This window comes from Sarcophilus harrisii, chromosome 1, assembly GCF_902635505.1.
Source record: "Sarcophilus harrisii chromosome 1, mSarHar1.11, whole genome shotgun sequence".
NCBI classification, from domain to species: Eukaryota; Metazoa; Chordata; class Mammalia; order Dasyuromorphia; family Dasyuridae; genus Sarcophilus; species Sarcophilus harrisii.
The window spans coordinates 157,951,328-157,974,063 of record NC_045426.1 but is presented as its reverse complement, the minus strand read 5'-3'; the positions used below and the strand labels follow the sequence as shown (position 1 = coordinate 157,974,063).

The following is a 22,736-nucleotide window of genomic DNA, read 5'->3' as shown; positions in this document are numbered from 1 at the left end:
AGCACTTTCTCTGAAACTACTAGCAGGTCTCCTTCCTATCTCCCCAAATACCCTAAATAGCTATTCCTTTTAATTGGGGATTTTAAGAAGAGAAAAAAACAAAGTTTGGCAAAATTGATCAACTTGACAAAAAAACTCCCTGGAGTTCACATATATCATCTTCTTTTTATTAATATAGATTGAGGCTGTGAAAGGCATACTAAATTGGTTATAATTACATAGCTAACAGGTTTCTACAGCTAACAAAACTGATATGTAACGTTCCAGCCCACATTCTCTCATATGTGTAAAGGCCCATTATTCTTTTTAGTAATTATTTTAAAATATTTTATATTATAAGTCTAATCAGCTCTCTTTATCTGGCAACATAACAAGGTCTATTCAACCCATCTCCTCAAAGAGCATGCTTTTTAAAAAATATATTTTTTATTTAGTATTTTCCCCAATTACATATAACAAAATTTTTTAACATATTTGATTTTCCCTAATTGCATGTTAAAACAATTTTAACATTTTTTTCAAGTTTTGAGTTCCAAATTCTATCCCTCCTTCTTTTCTTCCCCCCTTCTCCACAAGATGGCAAGCAGTAATTATACAAAACATTTCCATATTAGTCATTTTGTAACAATAATTTTCAACATTTGTTTTTTAAAATTTTGTTCCAAATTCTTTTCCTTCCTTCTACTTCATTAAGAAGGCAAGTAATTTGATATGTTATACAAGACTAGATAGGCCTTCTGTGTGTTTTTTATTGGTTCTTATTTAGATGAGGTAACTCACCAGATGGAAAATCTGGAGTGGAACGGTAGCTTGGTGTAGGTGATCGGGGAGATAAGCTGTGAGTTGGGGACCCAGGGAGGCTTTCTCCAGATGAAAGAGAACGGTTTAAGCAGGAGAAACTTCGGCTAGTGTGGAGTAAAGGTGAAGGCTGTTTGGCTAGTTTTTTGAAGAGGGATCTTCGCCTAAAGAAGAAATAGAAGCAAATAAATCAGAAGACTTTGGGAGACAAATTCTCAACTTCTACTCCACCCCTCTCTCATGGTCTTATCCTTTCCAGCATAGTATATTCCTAGTGTATTTCCCAGCTTCTTAAACTGTGGGTCATAACCCCATATAGGGTCTCATAACTAACTGAGGGGAATGCAAAATTATGATTTATTATCACTAAAGATTTGATTTGTATGCCTATTTGTATACCTATATACCCAGAATCACATGAAAATTTCTTGGGCAAAAAGGGATCACAAGTGGGAAAAGTTTAAGAAGCCCTGGTGTATTCAACACAACTAAGTTAGTAGGGAGGCAAGCAAGCATCTTTGAGCAAGGTGAGGGATGGTAGAGATGTCACAGTGTGGAAACCATAAACTTAGTAAAGAGATTAAGGTGCTATTTTCATTTTGAAAAGCATTTTAAGATATGAAACAGGGTGGGCAAGGCAGAAGAATTATAGCCTCTTTAAAACTATGTATAGTTCAGGTTTCACTGCTTAGTTCATAAACATTCTATATTTAAAAAGAGATGTGGAAAAAATGAGGCTGTTAAATACATTCAATTACTTATTTATTTGTTCATTTCATTAAAAGGGCATCTTTTGCTTCTGGGCATATATCCAAAAATATAAAGAGGCACAATTTAATTAAGAAATACTGGAACGTAAATCCCTACAGAAAGAAAAGCCATTATCTCTACATGGGTAAATGTTTTTGATGGGATTACCCTGGGCAGGGAGATTTATCCAATTCAAATTTTGCCAGGTGCTTCTTGCATTGGGTGGCACTCAAACACATGTAATAACAAGATAGGCTGCACATTTAAAGTAGAAAAAACCAGGAAGGAAGCTTATCACAGCAGAACCCCCTAGCAGGTAGAAAATTCAGGCCATGATGATTTAGTACTCCCTAAAGCACTACATAACAGTTGGAAATATTCTGTCCATACAGCTCAGCATTTCTAGCATAATATCAATCTTAGAATTCTGCAATTTTGATGTGTTTAAATGGGACACTCCTCTTCTTGCCCTTAAAATGTTTTTATCTTAACTAGAGACTAAAAATGACAGACAGGATAGGAGTGACAGACAGTGCTGTATCTGTGCTTTTTTGGGGATAGGAAATTCCTGGGTGAAAAAACTACTTTTGATCAAGGCCAGACTTGAATACAGTAGTTAGGTGGTTTGCTCAGGGTCACACAGCCTGTGAGAGGTAACATTCGAACTCAGAACTTCTTGGCTTTGGGGATAGCATCCTATCCATTGGGACAGCTAGGTGGAATGTTTGTTAGAGAGCTAGGACTGGAGTCAGAAAGGCTTGAGTTCAAATCTGGCCTCAAATACTTCCTAATTTTATAACTCTAAGCAAGTCAATTAACTCCTACTGGGCTCAGTTTTCTTACTGTAAAATGGATACAATAATAGCACCTGCCTCCCATGGTTGTTATGAGGGAAAAAATAAGGTAATAATTGCAAAGGGCTTAGCACAGTGCCTAGTACAAAGTTGTCACTATATAAACGTGAGCTATTATTTATGAATTTTATTGGGAAAGGAGAATATAGGAGAGGAAGAATCACAAAATAAAAAGTATACATCAAATCTACCTTTACCCCTCCCCCACCAAAAAAAAAAATATGGACTGTACAAGATGAAAATTTAACAAACCTTTCTAGACTTTCTTTCTTTTTGGTCTTCTTACTCCGTCTTACCATCCGGCTCTTGTAGCTATTTCTTCGAGCTGGGCCTGTTTTGATTGATGTGTTTTCAAAAGGGGTTGTGGTGATTGACACCTTATTTCCACTCTATGCACAAAAAAAAAAAAAAAATAGAAAAAAGGAAAGGATACTTAAGAGTAATTAAATGACTCGAGATCAGTACAAAGATAGGAATGTAAAGATAATAAATGTGCATATATGGTACATAACAAAAACATTTTAATGATTGGAAACAATATTGTTTTCCTTTTTTTCACTATAAGGGAGGACAAGAATGAGAGGAAAAGAAAATAAATGCTTATTAATTGAAAAAATAATAAATTTAAATTTAACAAAGGATATATATACTACACAAAGTGAAGAGGGAAAATAATAATAGCAAAATAATTAGTGAGAAAGTTGATGTAATCTACTTAGCAGTTCAGTTTTTCCATCCCACCTTCCTGAGTCCTCTAGCATTTTCTTTATTCTCTATTTTCTCAATCTCCCTCCTCAAATCCTAGTAAAAAAGGTCAAGAATTCTCAAATTTTTAGCTGAATTTTTAAAAAGACACCTTCTTCACTCTCAGCAAATATTCCAACTTGTTGATGAATCTTAGAAATCTCTGCTAGAGATAATAGGACTAGGAGACAGTTTCTCTTTAACTAGACAACCGAGAATTGTGTATATTTATACTGGGTACTCTCAGGCATTCAATATCAAAATGTGTTTCACAGGGTCAAGAGACCAGGAGTAAGCCTGCCTCTGTTAGCAGCACAGGATTGAAGCCTGTATATGGCAATACCAGCACTCACCTTTTTAGCATCTTGATAGCCTAAGAGAGAACTATGCTTCTCTAAGGGGAGAGCTGCAATGGATATTTTGAAAATACTCTGGATATACTTAAGTATGCCTTAAGGGGAAAGGCATAAATGCTTTCAGAATTGTTACAAAAGCCACAGAAATCGCCTAATCTAATAAAAGGACTATACAACATTTTATATGTCATGAGAAATTGACTTAATTGTTGCATTCACTTTGGCTGAACATCACTTGAAAGTTTACTCATTATACTGTTGGGTAAATTGTGCATGTATACTCAACACATGGGAACATTCAAAAAGGAAGAGATATATAGTATACTCAATTTTATGAATAATATATGTACAAATACTATGACTTGTCAATTAGGGAGAAAAAATTGGTTCTAATTGAGAATTTATGTCTGTGTATCAATAAATCAATCAATTAGTAACACTCATTAAATGCTCAATGTGTGCTAGGAACATAGATAGATAGGCAGACAGAAAGAAAGATTTATACATATAGATAGAGATAGAAAATGAAGAAGTTTTTGCATTCAGGGGCATTGCTTTCTGTGTTCAAAGCATGTTCAAATACAAGTAAATAAAGGCCATAGATAAAGTAATTTTCTGGGGTAGGAAGAAGGGGAGAGCAAGAGAACCCTAACACCTAAAGAATCAGGAGAGGTCACTTGGAAGCAGTGGCATTTCAGCTAAGCCTCAAGGGAGTAAGGGACTCCAAGAATCAATGGCAAACAAATAAAGTATTTCAAGTTCTGGGGTCGAGCCAAGATGGTGGAGTTAAGCCAGGAAGCTGCTTGAGCTCTCCCAGTTTCCCTCAAAAACTACATTAAACCAAACCTCTGAAAGAGTCTAATAGAATTAAATTACTCTCTAACTCAAGATAGAATGGAAGGACTTCAAGAAAGTCAGTGTCACTGAAGTGAAAAGAGTGTTCAGCCCAGCTTAGAAAGTGTCCAGGAAAGCCAGTTGAGAGGGTCTTAATCACAGCAGGTAAGCAACTGAGACCCTCAGTCCTAGATCAAGGAGGCATCTCCAATCCCAGAACAGAAGGCAAAATCACCAGCCAAGGAAATCAGCTTGTTGCCTAAGAGGGATCAGATAAGACTACCTCTTATTGTGAGCAAGAAACCAAAAACAAGGGGTCCTTGTGCTCAAAGCCAAGGCTCAGAGAGCCATAAGAAGTTTGGGACAGCACCCCTTGTACTTAATCTTAGAAGTCATAAAATAGAAAAAAGAGAAAGAAAGAAAGAAAGAAAATGAGCAAGAAACAGAAAAAGAAAGCATAGAAAGCTTCTATGGTGATGAGGAAGACTAAAACACCAACACAAACTATCAAAATGTCCACAGGGGAAATTTCAAAGGATGATATGAATTGGTTTCAGGCCCAAAGGGGTTTCTTGAAATCACTCATAAAAGATTTTAAAAGGCAAATAAAATAGGTAGAAGAAAAATTGTGTGTGGGGGGAAATAAGAGGTATATGAGAAAGTCAACAAACTGGAAAAGGAGGGACAAAAATTGAATGAAATAAACAATTCCTTTTAAAAATACAACTGGCCAAATGAAAAAAGAAAAAAAAATCCACTAAAGCAAGAAACACTTTGAAAAGTAGAATTAATAAGATGGAAAAATAAAAAGGGAAACAAGATAGTGGAGAGTATAAAGCTCTTTGAGCTCTTCCTGGCTTCACCCAGATCAACACTAGATCAAGCCTCCATATGGGTTTTGGAGTGAGAGAACCAACAAATATTTAGAGTATAACAAATTCTCAGCAGAAGATATTTTGGAAGAACTTCAGGAAAGGTCTATCTCAATCAGGTCGGGGGAGGGGGACTGCAGCCCAGCCCAGTCAGTCATAGTGCAGTGCACAGAGATTCAGGGTGGGGGGAATTTAGTGAAAGGCTTATAGTAAAAAAAAACCCCAGCAACATTGGCCGCTCTGCCCTGGCTCAGAAGCCAGTAAATCATCAGATTAGCTGTGAAATCTCCAGTATTACTACAGAAGACAAATAGTGAGCCCTTGAATCCCAGCATAACAAGGAAGACTTGGCCCCACCTACTCAGCACAAGAAGAAGCCAGCAGCACCAAGTAAAAGCAGTTTGAAGCTACAATCACCTATAGAGGACGCTTGGAACAATTTCCACTTTACCCCAAAAGCACACATAAACCTTTAAAAATGAGCAAAAAAGCAAAAAGAGCTCTGATCATACATAGCTTTTATGGAGACAGGGAAGAACAGACATCAACCCTGAGAAAACTAAAGACATTTCCAGATGAAACCTCAAAGGGTGATAGAAGTTGGTCTCTATGTCACAAGGCTCTCTTAGAAGAATTCAAGAGAGATGTTAAAAGAGAGAAGAAAAATGGGGAAAGGAAATGAGAGCTCTGGAAAAGGAAACACAGAAATTGTCTGAAAAAAATCATTCCTTAAAAATAATTTTGGCAAAATGAAAAAAGATAACTTCTTGAAGAACAGAATTTGTAGAATGGAAAAAAAAAATTCAATGAACGAAACAACTCATTTAAAAGTTCAATTGGCCAAATGAAAAAGGAGATAAAAAAATCTAACTGAAGAAATTAATTCATTAAAATTAGATTTGAACAAATGGAAGTAAATGACTCAAGAAGACATCAAAAATCAATCAAACAAAACAAAAAATGAATAGAAGAAAATGTAAAATTCGTCATCGTAAAAACAACTGACTTGGAAAATAGATCAAGGAAAGACAATCTAAGAATTATTGGACTTCTTGAAAACCATGATGAAACAAAGAGTCTGGACAACATCTTTCAAGAAATCATCAAAGAAAACTGCCCTAATGTCCTAGAATCGCAGGATAAATTGGCCATTGAAAGAATTCACCAATCACCTACTGAAAGAGATGCTAAAATGAAACCTCTAAGGAATATTGTAACTAAATTTCAGAATTATCAGATCAAGGAGAAAATAATCCAAATATTAATGAGCTACAATCAAAATTACCCAGGACCTATCACCTTCCACTTTAAGGGATTGAAGGTCCTGGCATATGATATTCTGGAGGACAACGGAACATGAAGTGCAGCCAAGAATCAACTATCCAGCAAAATTAAGCATTATCTTTCAGAGAAAAATATGGACATTTATTTAAATAGGGAATTTTCATTTATTTCTGATGAAAAGACCAGAACTAAACAAAAAAAATCTGATCTTCAAATACAGAATTTAAGAGAAGCATAAAAAGGTAAAAAGGGAAGAAAAAAAAAAACTATGCTTTTTAAAGGTTAAAATGTTTACATCCCTATATGGGAATATGACATGTTTAACTCTTGAGAACTGTATCATTGTTAGGGGTATACTTGGAGGGTGTAGGTATAATTTGACTTTACTGTGATGATATAAAAAAGAAACTAGAAGTGGAAAAAGTATTGCACTGAAAGAAGAGGAAAGATAAAATGGGGTAAATTATATCATATGAAGAGGCAAAAAAAAAAAAATCTCATTGAGTTTGGCTCAAAGAAAAAATATCAGACATATTTAGTTTAATATAGAAACTTGTCTCATCCTATGGGGAAGTAGAAGGAGAAAGGGGAAAGGAAAGAGGGAGGGAAAACAGAAGTTCAAGGGGAAAGAGATAAGAAAGGGGGAAGGGCTATGAAAAGGAAGGCCAGAATGAGGGAAGTGGTGATCAGAAGCAAAATACTGGTGAGGAGGGAAACGAGGAAAGGAAAGAGAAAAATAAAACTTGAAGGAAATGAGAAGGTGGGAAATAGAGTTAGTAAATGTGAATGGGATAAACTCTCCCATAAAACAGAAGCCAATAATAGACTGGATTAAAAGCCAGAATCCTACAATATGTTGTTTACAAGAAACACATTTAGAACAGAGTGATACAAATAAAGGGAAAAAAAAGTAAAAGACTGGAACAGAATCTATTATGCTTCAGCTGAAGTAAAAAAACAAACAAATAAACAAACAGGGGTAGTTATGATCTCCAATAAAGCAAACACAAAAAGAGATCTAATTAAAAGAAATAAAGAAGGAAGCAATATCTTATTAAAAGGTATCATAGATGATGAACTAATAACAATACTAAAATATATGTCTCAAGTGACATAACATCCAAGTTTCTAGAGGAGAATTTAAGAGTTACAAGAAAAAATAGATAGCAAAACTATACTAGTACAGGATCTAAACCTTGCTCTATCAAAACTAGATAAATCAAACCCCAAAACAAACTTGAAAAAAGTTAAGGAGTTAAGTGGAGTTTTAGAAAAGTTAGATATGATAGACCTTTGCAGAAAACTGAATGGGAACAGAAAGGAATGTACTTATTTTTTTCTCAGCAGTACATAAACCTACACAAAAATTGACCATGCATCAAGGCATTAAAAACATCAAAATCAAATGCAGAAAGGCAGAAATAGTAAATGCATCTTTTCCAGAATATGATGTAATAAAAATTATATGTCATAATGGGCCAGAGGAAAATAGACCAAAAAGTAATTGGAAACTAAATAATCTAATCCTAAAGAAGAGTAGGTGAAACATCAAATCATAGAAATAATTGATAATTTCATCCAGGAGAATGACAATTAATGAGATAACATGAAAATTTATGCAGCCAAAGTTTTAGGGGAAATTTTATATCTCTAGATGCTTACTTGAATATAATTGGGAAAGAGAAAACCAAAGAATTGGGTATGCAATTAAAAAAGATAGAAAAAGAACAAATTAAAAACCTCCAATTAAATACAAATTTGAAATTCTGAAAATAAAAGAGGAGATTAATAAAATTAGAAAGTAAGAAAACTATTGAATTAACAAAACTAAGAACTAGTTTATCTACAAAATAGATAAATCTTTAGTTAATTTGATTAGAAAAAGAAAGTCAAATTGCTAGTATCAAAAATGCAAAGGGTGAACTTTCCACTAATGAAGAGAAAATTAGAGTAATAATTAGGAGCTATTTTGTTCATCTGAATGGCAATAAATCTAAGTGAAATGGTTGAATACTTACAGAAATATAGATTGCTCAGATTAACAGAGGAGGAAATAAAGTATTCAAATAATCCAATTTTAGGAAGGAAATTGAACAAGCTATTAATCAACTCCCTAAGAAAAAATCTCCAGGACCAGATGGCTTTATAAGTGAATTTTACCAAACATTTAAAGAACAATTATCCCAATACTCTGCAAACTATTTGGGAAAATAGGGGAAGGAGTCCTACCAAATTCCTTTTATGACATAGATATGGTGGTGCTATCTAAACCAGGTAGGGTCAAAAGAGAGAAAGAAAATTATATATCAAGTTCCCTAATGAATATTAATGCAAAAATATTTTTAAAATATTAGTAAAGAGATTACAGCAAGTTTTCACCAGGATAATACATCACAACCAAGTGGGATTTATACTAGGAATGCAGGGTTGGTTCAGTATCAGGAAAACTATTAGCATAACTGATAATCATTAACCAAATTAATAAAAATCTTATGATTGTCTCAATAGATACAGAAAAACCATTTGACAAAATTCAATACCCATTTCTATTAAAAACACTAGAGAACATAGGAATAAATGGAGTTTTCCTTAAAATGATCAGTAGCATCTATCTAAAACCACCAGGAAACATTCTACGTAATGGAGATAAACTAGAAGCATTTGCAGTAAGATCAGGGATAACACAAGACTACCCACAATCACAATTACTATTCAATATTATATTAGAAATGTTAACCTTAGCAATAAGAGAAGAAAAATAAATTAAAAGAATTAGAGTAGGTAATGAGGAAACTTCTCATTCTTTGCAGGTGATATGATGATATATTTAGACAATCAACTAAAAACTACTAGAAACAATTAACAATTTTAGCAAAGTTGCAGGACACAAAATAAATCCCCATAAAAATAAAATTTCTATATATTATCAACAAAGTCCATTAGCAAGAGAAACAAAATTTAAAATAACTATACAATATAAAATACTGGGGAGTCTACCTGCCAAGGCAAAATCAGGAACTCTATGAACACAATTAAACTGCTGGGAAAATAGAAAAATTATATGGCAGAAACTAGGCACTGACCAACACCTAGCACCCTATACCAAGATAAGGTCAAAATGGGTTCATGATTTAGACATAAAGAATAATACTATAAGCAAATTAGAAAAACAAAGGATAGTCTACTCTTTCTGGAGAAGTAAGAAATTTATAGCCAAGAAGAATTAGAGTACAGTATGAAATGCAAAATGGATAATTGTGATTAAGTTAAAAAGTTTTTGCACATCAAAACTAACAGACAAGATTAGAAGGGAAGCAGAAAACTGGCAAAAAATCATTACATCCAAATAAAGTCAGATCTAAACAACTGGAAAAATATCTCTTGTTCATGCCTATGCCGAGCTAATAAAAATGGCAATTCTGTCTAAATTGGTCTACTTGTTCAGTGTCATACCAATCAAATTGCCAAAACATTACTTTATAGAACTAGAAAAATAACAACAAAATTCATCTGGAAAGACAAAAGGTTGAGAATATCAAAGGAATTAATGGGAAAAAAATACAATGCCAAAATAGCAGTACCAAAGCTAAAACTATACTGTAAAGCAGCAGTCATCAAAACCATTTGATATTGGCTAAGAAATAAGAGTGGTGGATCAGTAGAATAGATTAGATAAACATGACGCAATAATCAAGGCCTACAGCAATTTGATTAAACTCCTAAACAACAGTACTTGATACAGAATAAGAATTCACTAGTTGACTATTGAAAGTTGGAAAACTAGAAAATATGTCAGAAACTCAGCACAGACCTACATTTCACACCCCATATCAAAATAAGGTAAAAAACAAAAACAAACCCACAAATGAATAAAGGAATGAATAATTAAATGAATGAATAAATAAATAAAATAAAGTGAGTAGAACCAAGAGAACATTATACACAGCAACAACATGATTATGTGATAAACAATTCTTATGGATATGACTCTTTTCAACAATGAGATGATTCAGGCCAATTCCAAGAGAGCTGTGATGGACAGAGCCATCTGGATCCAGAGAGATGACTGTGGGGACTGAATGTGGATCACGACATAATTTTTTTTTTACCTTTTTTGTTGTTGTTTGCTTGCTTTTTGCTTTTTTCTCATTTTTCCCTTTTTGATCTGATTTTTCTTATGCAGTATGATAATTGTGAAAATATATATAGAAGAATTGGACATGTTTAACATGTATTGGATTATTTGCTACTTAGAGGAGAGGACTGAGGAGGTAGGGAGAATAATTTGGAACACAGGGTTTTGCAGGGGTGAATGTTGAAGTCTATCTTTGCATATATTTTCAAAATGGGAAGCTATTGCTTAATAAAATCTCAAAACCAGAAAAAAATAAAATAAAATGGAAAAAGGGATACAAATTAACTGAAGAAAAAAATGACTGAGATACCAAGAATCAGTCAAACTAAAAAGAATGAAAAAATGGAAGAAAATGTGAAATGCCTCATTATAAAAAATAGTGAACCTAGAAAATAGATCCAGCAGAGACAATTTAAAAATTACTGATCTACCTGAATAGCATGACCAAAAAAAAAAAAAAAAAAAAAAAAAAAAGAGCCTGGATAGCATTCTTCAAGAGATCATCAAGGAAAACTGCCCTGATATACTAAAACCAAAGGGAGAAACAGTCATTGAAAGAATCCATCAATCACCTCCAGAAAAAATATCCCACAAGGAACACCCCAAGAAATATATACTGTTGCAAAATGCCAGAACTATAATCTCAAGGCAAGTAAAATATTTCAAGCAGTGGGGAAGGGAAGGAAAAGCTTATATAAAGCTATGTGAGATAAGATACTGTGTACATGAAATAGCAAGTAAACTAAAGAAATCTCAGTGGTAGAAGAAAACTGAGAACCACTAGAGTAGAGATTAGAAGATAAGAATCTTGGTCTTAGAGTTAGGAAAAGTCATCTATCCGAATCCAACTTCAGATATCTTACTAAGTGTGATCCTGGGTAAGTCACTTAATTCTGTTTACCTCATTTCCCTCATCTGTCAAATGAGCTGGAGAAGGAAATGATAAATCAATCTAATATTTTTGCACAAAAAACCCCAAAAGAAAACAAAACAAACAAACAAAAAAACTTAACAACAGAGAGGAAAACGCAGACCCAATAAAATACAGCTCAGTCTGTACCTCCTTCATGGTATAGTGAATATGAAAAGATGAAAAAGATGAGACAACTAATCAATGGTAAGGGAAAGAACGAAAGTAAATCTATCAGCCCCTTGCTTATGAATTATTGTTTCTATTACAATAACTATCCTAAAGATTGATCATTGAGGCACCTAGATGGTGCAGTTGGATAGAGCACCAGCCCTGGAGTCAAAAGGACCCGAGTTCAAATCTGATCTCAGACACTTGACACTTACTAGATATATGATCCTGGGGTAAGTAACTTAACCCCAATTGGCTCATTCCTCCCTCCCCCCAAAAAATGATCCATTGTTGGAATCTCTTTAGACTCCATCTATCCTGTTTCAAGTCCCCTGCTTTAGTTGCTTAATACTTAAATATGCCTTTTCCCAAATGTGTTGAAGGAGGGACATATAATTCAGGGCAAATGGGATCAAATAGTACTTGATACAGTAACAAGGGTATTACTGACTACATTAAACTAGGATTTGCTTTGGTCTCATCCATGTCAACACTCTGCCTTTTATAATAGACATTAAACATCAGCAAAGCTACTACATTCTTTCCATTCAAATTCTTCATGGAATATAATTTGATTAAAGCTTTTTCAGACAACTCATCAGTGAAAACATTACTTATGAATAAAATATATTTAAAAGCCTACATTTGTATAATTGCTGCATTCTATGGTTTGAATGAGATCATACTGCTCAACTTCAATGACAATTTCACAAGATAGGGGACCTTAGCAAAGAAGAACAATAAGAACTCATTTTGAAGGACTTAAGTTAAATTTCTGCCAAGATTTTTGTAAGTCTTTTTGTAATTTATGAAGGATCACCTTCAAGCATAAGGTTGTTGGGGTTTATCAATGTAGCCCCATGGCTTTACCTCCCTTTCACTTGGAAAATTTTAGGGCTCGAGAGAAAATGAAGAAGCATGATAGTAGATCATTTTATCTACCACAAATGTCTGAACTCAGATTATTTATGAATTGCTTGTAAATGATGATTCACAACTCACAGTTTTAGAGGGTGAAAAGAATCTTATAAGTCATCTCATTCTATTTTCTCATTTTTCAAATAAGGAAAATAAGTCTCATGGTAGGTAAAGTACTGAATCCCAGAGTACTTATGAAAAAATACATACACTATATATGGCCAAAGAGTAAAATATCAAAAATGAATCTAGTAGTCTGTTAATTTTTTAATCAATTCAATTTCCTATTAAATTACCTAGATGATTAGTATAGAGCAGAGGGAAATTACTGGTTTCCTGGACTGCTCCAATAATTAGAAAGAATCTAAGTAACTGATTTTTCAACTTATTCTGTAACTGGCTTTTCATATATGTTCTTGGGTCACCGAATGGCTATGTGTTTAATGTAATATAAGCAAAATGCATTAATTACTAGTCAGAGAAGTGCAGACATTACTATGGTTGTTGAAGTACTAAGGAAGAATGATATCTATGGAATAAAGACCAATCCCTGTTCTCTGGTCTGATATCCAAGGTCTCCCACAGTCTGGCCCTAAGCTTTATAAACTTTTATTGCTTTAGTCACATAAGGGCCTATTCACTATACCTAAATACTGTTTACATTTTCCCTCTTTTCTGTAGTGTTCTACCTGTTTCTGGTTTTCCCTGAAGGAGAAAAACACATGGCTAGGGTATTTCTGGGACAGTCTTAATATTAAAATGAATACCAGAGGATAAGACAAACATGGCTAGTGACTAGAAAAAGCCCTCCTTATGGACTAGAGAAGCTACCTTCAATTAAGCAACAACAATATTAATAAAGGTGCCTACTATGTAAAAGTCCTACTGTGTACAAGAGAAATCAGGTTCCATGGTGGATAGAGAATCTGAATTCAAATCTAGCTTCTGATATACACTAGCTATGTGATCCTGGAACAAATCAGTGCTATGCCTCCCAGGATAAGCTAATCACTTCTAAAGTTATCAACATGCTACCTAACTCAACCTTGAATACTCAGAACCCTTCTTGCCTTCCTCAGCCTTCTATACCTTTTTCATTAGGGGAAAAATTGAGCTTGGCTTTGTATCAACTCAATGGGATATGATGGTCCTGTGCCAGGTAGCCTGTGGTGTCCTTCCTCTTCTTCTCTTCTTTCCAAATTCCTATTGTCTCTTAATAAATTGAAAGTTCCTTGAGAATAAGAATTGTCTTTCTTTTTCTTATTTGCATCCCCAGTATTTAGTTTTATGCCTGGCACATAGTAGGCACTTCATAAATGTTTATTAAATTGAATTTATTAAATAAACAGTTGTTGAGGCACATTTGCAGAGTTTCCTTATCTGGAAAGTAGCTTCATATACTGATGAAATCTCAGGTCTAGACACACACACATACACATACACACACACACACACACACGCTTACAAGTAACTGTGCAAGGTGCTTTACATGCTAAACCAAAAATAGTATAATCTATCATCAAAAATTTTATATTCTACTGAGGACCAAATATATTACACATGACAAAGAGCACATTTCTTAATTCCTGTGTTTCACCCAGCTCTTCCAAACGCCTTAGTTCCTAGGAAATTTGGGATGATATAATGAAAATTTTAAACTCTGGACAGTTTGGCTATGCATGTTTTAAGAGCATGACTGGTCACAGTGGTTTTTTGGATTTAGTGAGTGCTTACATAGAAAAAATAATAATAGCAAGCATTTATATACTGCTTGAAGGTTTGCAATTTGTTGCTGTTGTTCAGTCTTTTCAGTTTTGTCCAACTCTTCATGACTCCATTTGGGGTTTTCTTGGCAAAGATATTGGAATGGTTGGCTGTTTCTTTCTCCAGCTCATTTGATAAATAAGAAAATTGAGGCAAATATGGTTAAATGACTTGCCCAGGTCACATAGCTAGTAAGTGGCTGGGGCTAGATTTGAACCCAATAAGAGGAGTCTTTCTAAGTCCAGGTCTAATACTCTAGCTCCCTAAAGATTTGCAAAGCACTTTACAACTATAATCTCATTTTATTCTCACAACAAACCTGAGAAGTAAGTGTCATTACACTTTACAAATAAAGAAATTGGGGCAGGCAGAGGTTAAGTGATTTAGTCAGCATCACACGGTTACTATGTGTCTGAAGACACAGGTTTTTCTGACTCCAAGTTTTAGAATGCTCTATCCCAGGGATCCTCAAACTTTTTAAATAGGGGGCCAGTTCACTGTCCCTCAGACTGTTGGAGGGCCGGACTATAGTAAAAACCAAAACTTTGTTTTGTGGGCCTTTAAATAAAGAAACTTCATAGCCCTGGGTGAGGGGGATAAACATCCTCAGCTGCCGCATCTGGCTCGTGGGCCGTAGTTTGAGGACCCCAGCGGATCCTATTCTTGGTCCCAAGCTACTTAGCAGCCCCTTTCTCATGTGGATGGGGTATGAGGGATAGAAGGAAAGGAGATAGTTGTCAAACTCAGCATACCACATCCCTGACAGAAGGATACAAGAAAGCAGATAACTCCATGTCATTCAATTAGTGACAGTGAAGACAGACTCTATCAATGGTCAGTGCTAACCACTAAATAACTGCCTTTGCTCAGGAAATATCTGTCTCTTAAACATGGAAGTCCCAGCATGATCACATAGCTCACTGAGAAGATAATTAAACCCCTTGTAGTTATTTTTTTCATTTCATTACACTGATTCCCCCTCATCTCCTTTTATGTTCTTAGAAGCTGAATCATCTACTACTGATTCAACAGTGTGTAGTACTCCACAGCTCCAAGGAAAACAAAATGATTATTATCATGTTTATAAGCAAATTCAGTGATACATAGTGACTTTCTATTTGACTACTCCAGTGAATGAAGGCTGCCCCGAGGTGCTTTGCCCCAGCCAGGGTTTGGAAAGGAATTCTGAACTAAGCCATTTTTGCCTTATTTTAAATATCTGATACCTATTTGGGACTAGAATGGAAAATCAAAGTACTACAGAGGCCCCAGAGCTCTATAGTTATCCAGGACTGAAAGGGCTAGTGATCTTTTAAAAAAAAATACTTTTGTCACAAAGGCAGCCTGTATACAGGATAAATAGGACTGTCTTTTGTGTTCAAAGACCAGGATTTTCACATCCCTTCTGTCTTGTACTAATGTTTCTAGGAATTTATTATGTTTTAAAATCCATTAAAATAGATTTTTAAGATCCTCTATTATTTCATCAGCAACATTAAAAAAAAAACCTAAACTGAATATGTTATTTGGGCCAATTCTTTCACTGCTGTCAATCTAAAAATGGATTTGACCTATTTTCTGTTTGGCTATACCTATTTCCATAATTGGTATTACACGTTTCCTATACCACCACCATGAATTCTAAAGGCAGTTCCATTTACCAGCAAACATCTGCTGATCTCATCTCACAGTTTTATTGATACTCTTTGTCTGGATCCACAGAATAATCTACTTCTTTAATAAAGCTTTTTATTTTCAAAATACATGCATAGATAGTTTTCAACATTCAATCTTGCAAAGTTTTGTGTTCCATTTTTTTTCTCCTTTCCATCCCCCCATCCCTTCCCGTATATGGCAAGCAATCCAACATATGTTAAACATGTGCAATTCTTCTATACATATTTCCAGTTATCAAGCTGCACAAGAAAAATTATATCAAAAAGGAAAAAATGAGAAAAAAACAAAATGCAAGAAAACTGCAACAAAAATGTGAAAATACTATATTATGATTCACAGTCAATCCACACAGTCCTCTCTGGTTGCAGATGACTCTCTCCATGATAAGACAATTAACTGGCCTGTATCACTGACCTGTATCACCTCGCTATTGAAAGAAGCCATGTCTATCAGAACTGATCATTGTATAATCTCATTGCTATGTATAATGTTCTCTTGGTTCAACTCACTTCACTTAACATCAATTCATGAAAGTTTCTCCAGGTCTTTCTGAAATCATCCTACTGATTATTTCTTATAGAACAACACAGGATAATCTACTAAGGAATTCAGAAAGTCACAGTTAAATGTGGCCCTTTAGAAGAGTATTGTTATACACTAGACAATGTCCCAACTTGGAAGAACCATAATTAATAATGGAATTCCCCAAGTCAAGAGTGCAGTCATCATAGAAAAGGATAATGGGTTCTAAAATAATTGTTAATAATAGAAAATATTCAGGAATTTATCTGGCAAGGGAAAGTCCGGAACTATATAAGTAAAGCTACAAAATATTTTCCACACAATTAAAGTCAGATCTAAGCAATTGGAAAAATATCAAATGCTTGTGGATGGTCGAGCAAATATAATAAAGATGACAATACTCCCTAAAGTAATCTATTTATTTAATGCTATAGCAATCAAATTCCCAAGAAATTATTTTACTGACCTAAAAAAAAAAACAACAAAATTCATCTGAAAGAACAAAAGGTCAAGAATTTCAAAGGAATTAATGAAGAGAAAAGCAAATGAAGGTGGCCTAGCTGTATCAGATCTAAAACTATATTATAAAGCAGCAGTCATCAAAACTATTTGGTGCTGGCTAAGAAATAGAGAAGTTGATCAGTGGAATAGTTAGGTTCACGGGACAAAATAGCCAATAACTATAACAATCTAGTATTTGAAAAACCCAAAGGTCCCACCTTTTGGGATAAGAATTCACTATCTGACAAAAACTGCTGGGAAAATTTGAAACTAATATGGCAGAAAGTAGGCATAGACCCACACTGTATACCAAGATAAGGTCGAAATAGGTTCATAATCTAGACATAAAGAATGATATTATAAACAAATTAGTAGAACATAGGATAGTTTATCTCTCAGATTTGTGGAAGAGGAAGGAATTTGTGACCAAAGAAGAACTAGAGATCATTATTGATCATAAAATAGATAATTTTGATTATATTAAATTAAAAAGTTTTTGTACAAATAAAACTAATACAGATAAGATTAGAAGAAAGCAATAGACTGGGAAAACATTTTTACATCCAAAGAATCTGATAAAAAAAGCCTCATTTTTAAAATATATAGAAAATTGACTCAAATTTATAATAATTCAAGCCATTCTCCAATTGAAAAAATGGTCAAAGGATAAGAACAGACAATTTTCAGATGAAGAAATTGAAACTATTTGTAATCATATGAAAAGTGCTTCAAATCACTATTGATCAGAGAAATGCAAATTAAGACAACTCTGAGATACCATTACATACCTGTCAGATTGGCTAAGATGACAGGAAAAGATAATGACCAATGTTGGAGAGGATGTGGGAAAACTGTTATACTAATACATTGTTGGTGGAATTGTGAACTAATCCAACCATTCTGGAGAGCATTTTGGAACTATGCTCAAAAAGGTATTAAACTGTGTGTACCCTTTGATCCAGCAGTGTTTATACTGGGATTATATCCCAAAGAGATCTTAAAGGAGGGAAAGGGACCCACATGTGCAAAAATGTTTATAGCAGCCCTTTTTGTAGTAGCAAGAAACTGGAAACTGAGTGGATGCCCATCAATTAGAGGATGGCTGAATAAGTTATTGTGTGTGAATATTATGGAATATTATTCTTCTGTAAGAAACGACCAACAGGATGAGTGAGCTCTGTGAATTGATGCTAAGTGAAGTGAGCAGAACCAGGAGATCATTATACACAGCAACAAGATTATACAGCAATCAGTTTTCATGGAAGTGGCTCTAACAATGAGATAGTTCCACTTGTTCTGTAATGAAGAGAGCCATCTATATCCAGAGAAAGAACCATGGGAATGAAGCATGTTGGGGTCCCTTTAAGAAACTGTATTTCCTATTGATCTGTGATTCCTTTCAGATTCCCAGCTCCTCCTGGCTGAGACATATGTTCCCCAGAGTAGTTGCCTTGCCAGAGCCTTTGATTCACAAATCCTGGTCAAAAAGCATCCCTTTGAATTCTAATAGGAGATCCGGGCTTGTCCCAGCCCCCACTGGTTCTGATCTGCTCCGGTTGTCCCAGCCCCCATTCTGACTTGCTTGGGTTGCCCAGCTCGAGCTTCCCAACCCTCACTAAGATACCCAATATAACAGCTTCCATGAACTATAAAGTCTTTACAGATGGACCTTGGCAGTTTCTTTGCTGCCAGGACTTTCTGTCCACTGAGAACTGCATTCTCAGTGCAAAACTCTTATTTTCCATAGGTCTGCCACTGTAGAAGTCTGTCTCTGGGTAAACTGGTTTCTATCTAACAATAAACTTTCATTTTGCAACTAATATTCAGATATGAGTGAATTCTTTCACTCCTAGAACCTGTGGCCGATTTAATGGGGATTCTTAATAACTTCTTATAGCCACTAACCTCTAGACCACCAGGACTCTAGACTACTCTAAATCTCATCAGGAACAGAGTGTGGAACACAACATAGCATTCTCACTCTCTCTGTTGTTATTTGCTTGTATTGTTTTTTTTTTTTTCAGTTTTTCTTTTTCTTCCTTCTTGACCTGATTTTTCTTAAACAACAAGATAATTGTATAAATATGTATACATATATATATATACATATATTGGAGCTAACATGTATTTCAACATACTTAACATGTATTGGAGTACCTGACAGCTAGGGGAAGGAGTGAGGGGAAGGAGGGGAAAATTGCAACAAAAGGTTATGCAAGGGTCAATGTGGAGGAAATTACCCATGCATATGCTTTGTAAATAAAAAGTTTCAAAAAACAAAAAAAGACAAAAAAAAAAAGAAAAGAAAAGAAAAGGATAATGGGTGAGGAGTAAATGGGATACAAGTATGATCCGAATCAGGATTTCTGGTCCAGAATGGATACACATACCTTTAACAGTAGTTCAATGACTTCCGTGTGTACAAGCCCATGCACTGGCTCTCCATTGATGTGAGTGATCAGATCTCCAGCCTTCAGTCCTGCTTGATATGCTGGACTCCCTTCTTCCACATTCTGAGGGCCAAGAGAAGAGTACATATTTGCTAAGTAAAACTTACAATCCCCTATTCAAAGGGATTCAGAGGAGAGTGCTGCTTTTTCACAAAAGGATTAAAGCCTACAGGACTCTGACCAATGATATGACCAATCAAGATTCCAGAGAACCATGGATGAAGCTAGCTATTTGTCTCCTGAGAAATGATGGACTCAGGGTGCAAAAGGAGATATATTTTGAGATTTGAGCAATGTGGGACTTTGTTTTGTGTGTATCTGCATTTGTTATAAGGGTTTTATTTTATTTTTCAATGTATGACTGTAGGGGAAATGGGAAAGAAAGAAAATAGATGTTTGTTATTTTTTTAAAAATTAACAAAAAAAGGGAATTAAATGTCATCTTACTATCCTAATTTTTGTTGTCTAAAATATATATTCACTTTCCAATTCAATGAAAAAAATTAAAATACCATGGTTCTTACCCAAACTATATGATGAACTGTATAGATGTCACTGTCACCAACATACACTCGGATGGCCCGGATGGTAAAACCGAATTTCTTTCCTGAACTATGGATCACAATGGGCTGGTGGGGACTTGCAGAAGCTGCTGAGGAGTCTCGACTGGGGGAAGAATCTCGGGAAGAGGAAGGGTCGGAGGACAAGGAATGGGGAGACATTGGACTTCCCAGGGGAGAAACACCAAACATATCTGCAACAAAGAACCCACCTGTCAAAGTCAATTCCAATCATACAAAATATAAATAGCCATAATCATAAGAAATGAACTCTTAGAAGAGGTTTGATTGAGTGATTGATCCAGCCACCCCAGAAACACTCATTTCAATGAAATGGAAGAAAATAGACAACGAAAACATTGAGAACTGGCATTGATCTAAAAAATGTCACTATCAAATGTACCTTATAATTTGGAAACTATTACTATTCATACTAATTTTTTCAACTAATACCTTCAATTTAAAAGCAAATTCCCTCTCCTCCCTTAAATATTTTGATAATAACGTACACAAAAAAATGTTATTTTATTTGGGGCTGTTCCGATGAGCTTCAAGCTGTTGCTCTTTTTATTGCTTAATTAAGAGGAAACATGAAATCACTTGTTTTGAAGCAAATCTTACACAATGAGCATTAGACAAGCGACACTAACAGCTGCCAACATTTCAAATTTTAAACTTAGCAACTTTAATAATGTTAATAGTAGGTTTTTTTCCTTCCAAACACATAACAAAGAAAACAACTTAGCAGCAGCTTTAAGTAATGATTTTGAGTATTAAAAGACAGTTGTGATTATGTAATTTATCAGGAAGCTCAGAAATACTGGTGCCTATATAAAAGAGTAACTTCATTGCTATGGCAATCAAATAACTGGTTTTCAAGGTGTTATTTCTTGACACCAATAATCTGATTCCACACAGATGAAAGAAATGGAAATTATTCAAGAAGTGCTTAGTTAATTCTCATTATCTCTGTCTCCTTCCTTCCTTCCTTTCTTCCTTCCTTCCCTCCTTCTCTCTCTTCTTACCTTTCTTCACTCCCCTTTCAAAAAAGACTTTTTTTCCTATAAGCAATAGGACTGGTATCTAGATCTGTGATTTCACTGGGACAGAGAACTCCCAGGTGAACAAACTACTTCTATTAAGATAGGTTTGCAATTTACAATTTTAGAGAATTGTCTAGAGACCTGAGAAAAATGTTGGTTTCTCAGGGTCATACAGCCAGTATTTGTCAGAGGCAGAATTTGAACGTAGTTCTCCTTGACTTCCAAGTCAATGAACCACCTGTCCCTTTGCTGGATGGTGCTATCTTATATCTTGGTTCTGATTCATTAACTTCTCTGGTCTAATCAGGGCAATATTTTATAGCTGGATTTATGATTTTGGAAATATTCAGGAAGGAATACATTTAAATAGGACTTTAAAGTTTGTAAAACACTAACATAAATTATTTGATTTCATTTCACATGCAACTTAAGGGGCTGAGGAAGAGCAGAAACAGACAGGTAAGATATTCCTAAAGTATCTGGTATGAGTATATGTATATGTATGTACCACACATACATATACACACACACATATATATATATATACTCTTATCAAACATATATATTTGTGTGTATAAATGTATATATGTGTATTTATGTACATATTGTATATGTATTTTATGTTTTATATGATTTCATATGAATAATAGGTATTATATTGTTTACTTCCTCAATGGGTTTAAGAAGGACTGGGAGAGAATTTTGGAATTCTAAAAATTCTAAAAAAAAAAAAAAGAAATGCAAAAAGGAGTATATATATATATATATATATATGATATATACACATTTATTTGTGTGAATGTATATACACATATATTAATAGATATTTATAGATACACCTACATATACACTCATGAAATTTCGTTTTCATAATTAAGAAGCCATGTGGTATCAGTGGATAAAGTGAAAGATGTGCTTCAGAGGAGACTTGATTTCAAATTCCATTTCTGACATACTTACTAGCTGTGCAGCCATGCACAAATTACTAAATTGCCTTAAGTTTCCTTGTCTACAAAATGGAGACACTAAAATCTATATGACCTCCCTCAAATGACTATTGTGAGACTCAAATCAGATAATACATACAAAGCCTTCTGCAAATCTTCAGATGCCATATAAGTTCTAGTTGTCATTATTATTATTATTACTAGAAGAAAACAAAATCTAGACCTCTACTTATCCTCTTTCCCAAGCATTTACAGCTTAAGGTGTCATTCATCAACTGGAATCCCCTTTCTCTCTAGACTAGTCACATCACACCCACCTTTCCCTTCAAGCACCACTACCATCTTGCTTGTGGTTTATAGAAACACACAGAAATATCTTTTGCAGCTCTGGGAGGATATTTATGACAGCAAACTGAACTTAGAAATGAGCATGTCAATGAGCTGCAAATAAGGGGATCAGAAAAGCACCTACCAAGTTTCTCTCTACATTTGTGTGAATATAGAAAGTGGAAAACATTCTCATCCTACAGAGCCTGTATTATTTCCAATACAAGCCATCTGCTAAGTTATTCTATTCCCATTTGGCATCTTGTATTTCCTTTATGCCTGGTAAGTAATAAACATTACCACTATTGTCCTTTCCACC

The 22,736-nt window shown here is 34.6% G+C and overlaps 1 protein-coding gene across 8 annotated transcripts in view; it reads right to left on the bottom strand.

Annotated features, from left to right (window-relative positions):
* The window catches only part of MAST4 (microtubule associated serine/threonine kinase family member 4), a 786,570-nt gene that overhangs the window by 6,665 nt on the left and 757,169 nt on the right, over window positions 1–22,736 (bottom strand). For all 8 annotated transcript variants that reach the window (XM_031965792.1, XM_031965783.1, XM_031965810.1 and 5 more), the window contains 4 exons: window positions 20,065–20,294; window positions 19,481–19,603; window positions 2,655–2,791; window positions 781–962 (listed from right to left, as the gene is read on the bottom strand). In XM_031965792.1, the coding sequence (XP_031821652.1) occupies window positions 781–962; window positions 2,655–2,791; window positions 19,481–19,603; window positions 20,065–20,294 (672 nt within the window). The remainder of the gene's footprint in view (window positions 1–780; window positions 963–2,654; window positions 2,792–19,480; window positions 19,604–20,064; window positions 20,295–22,736) is intronic.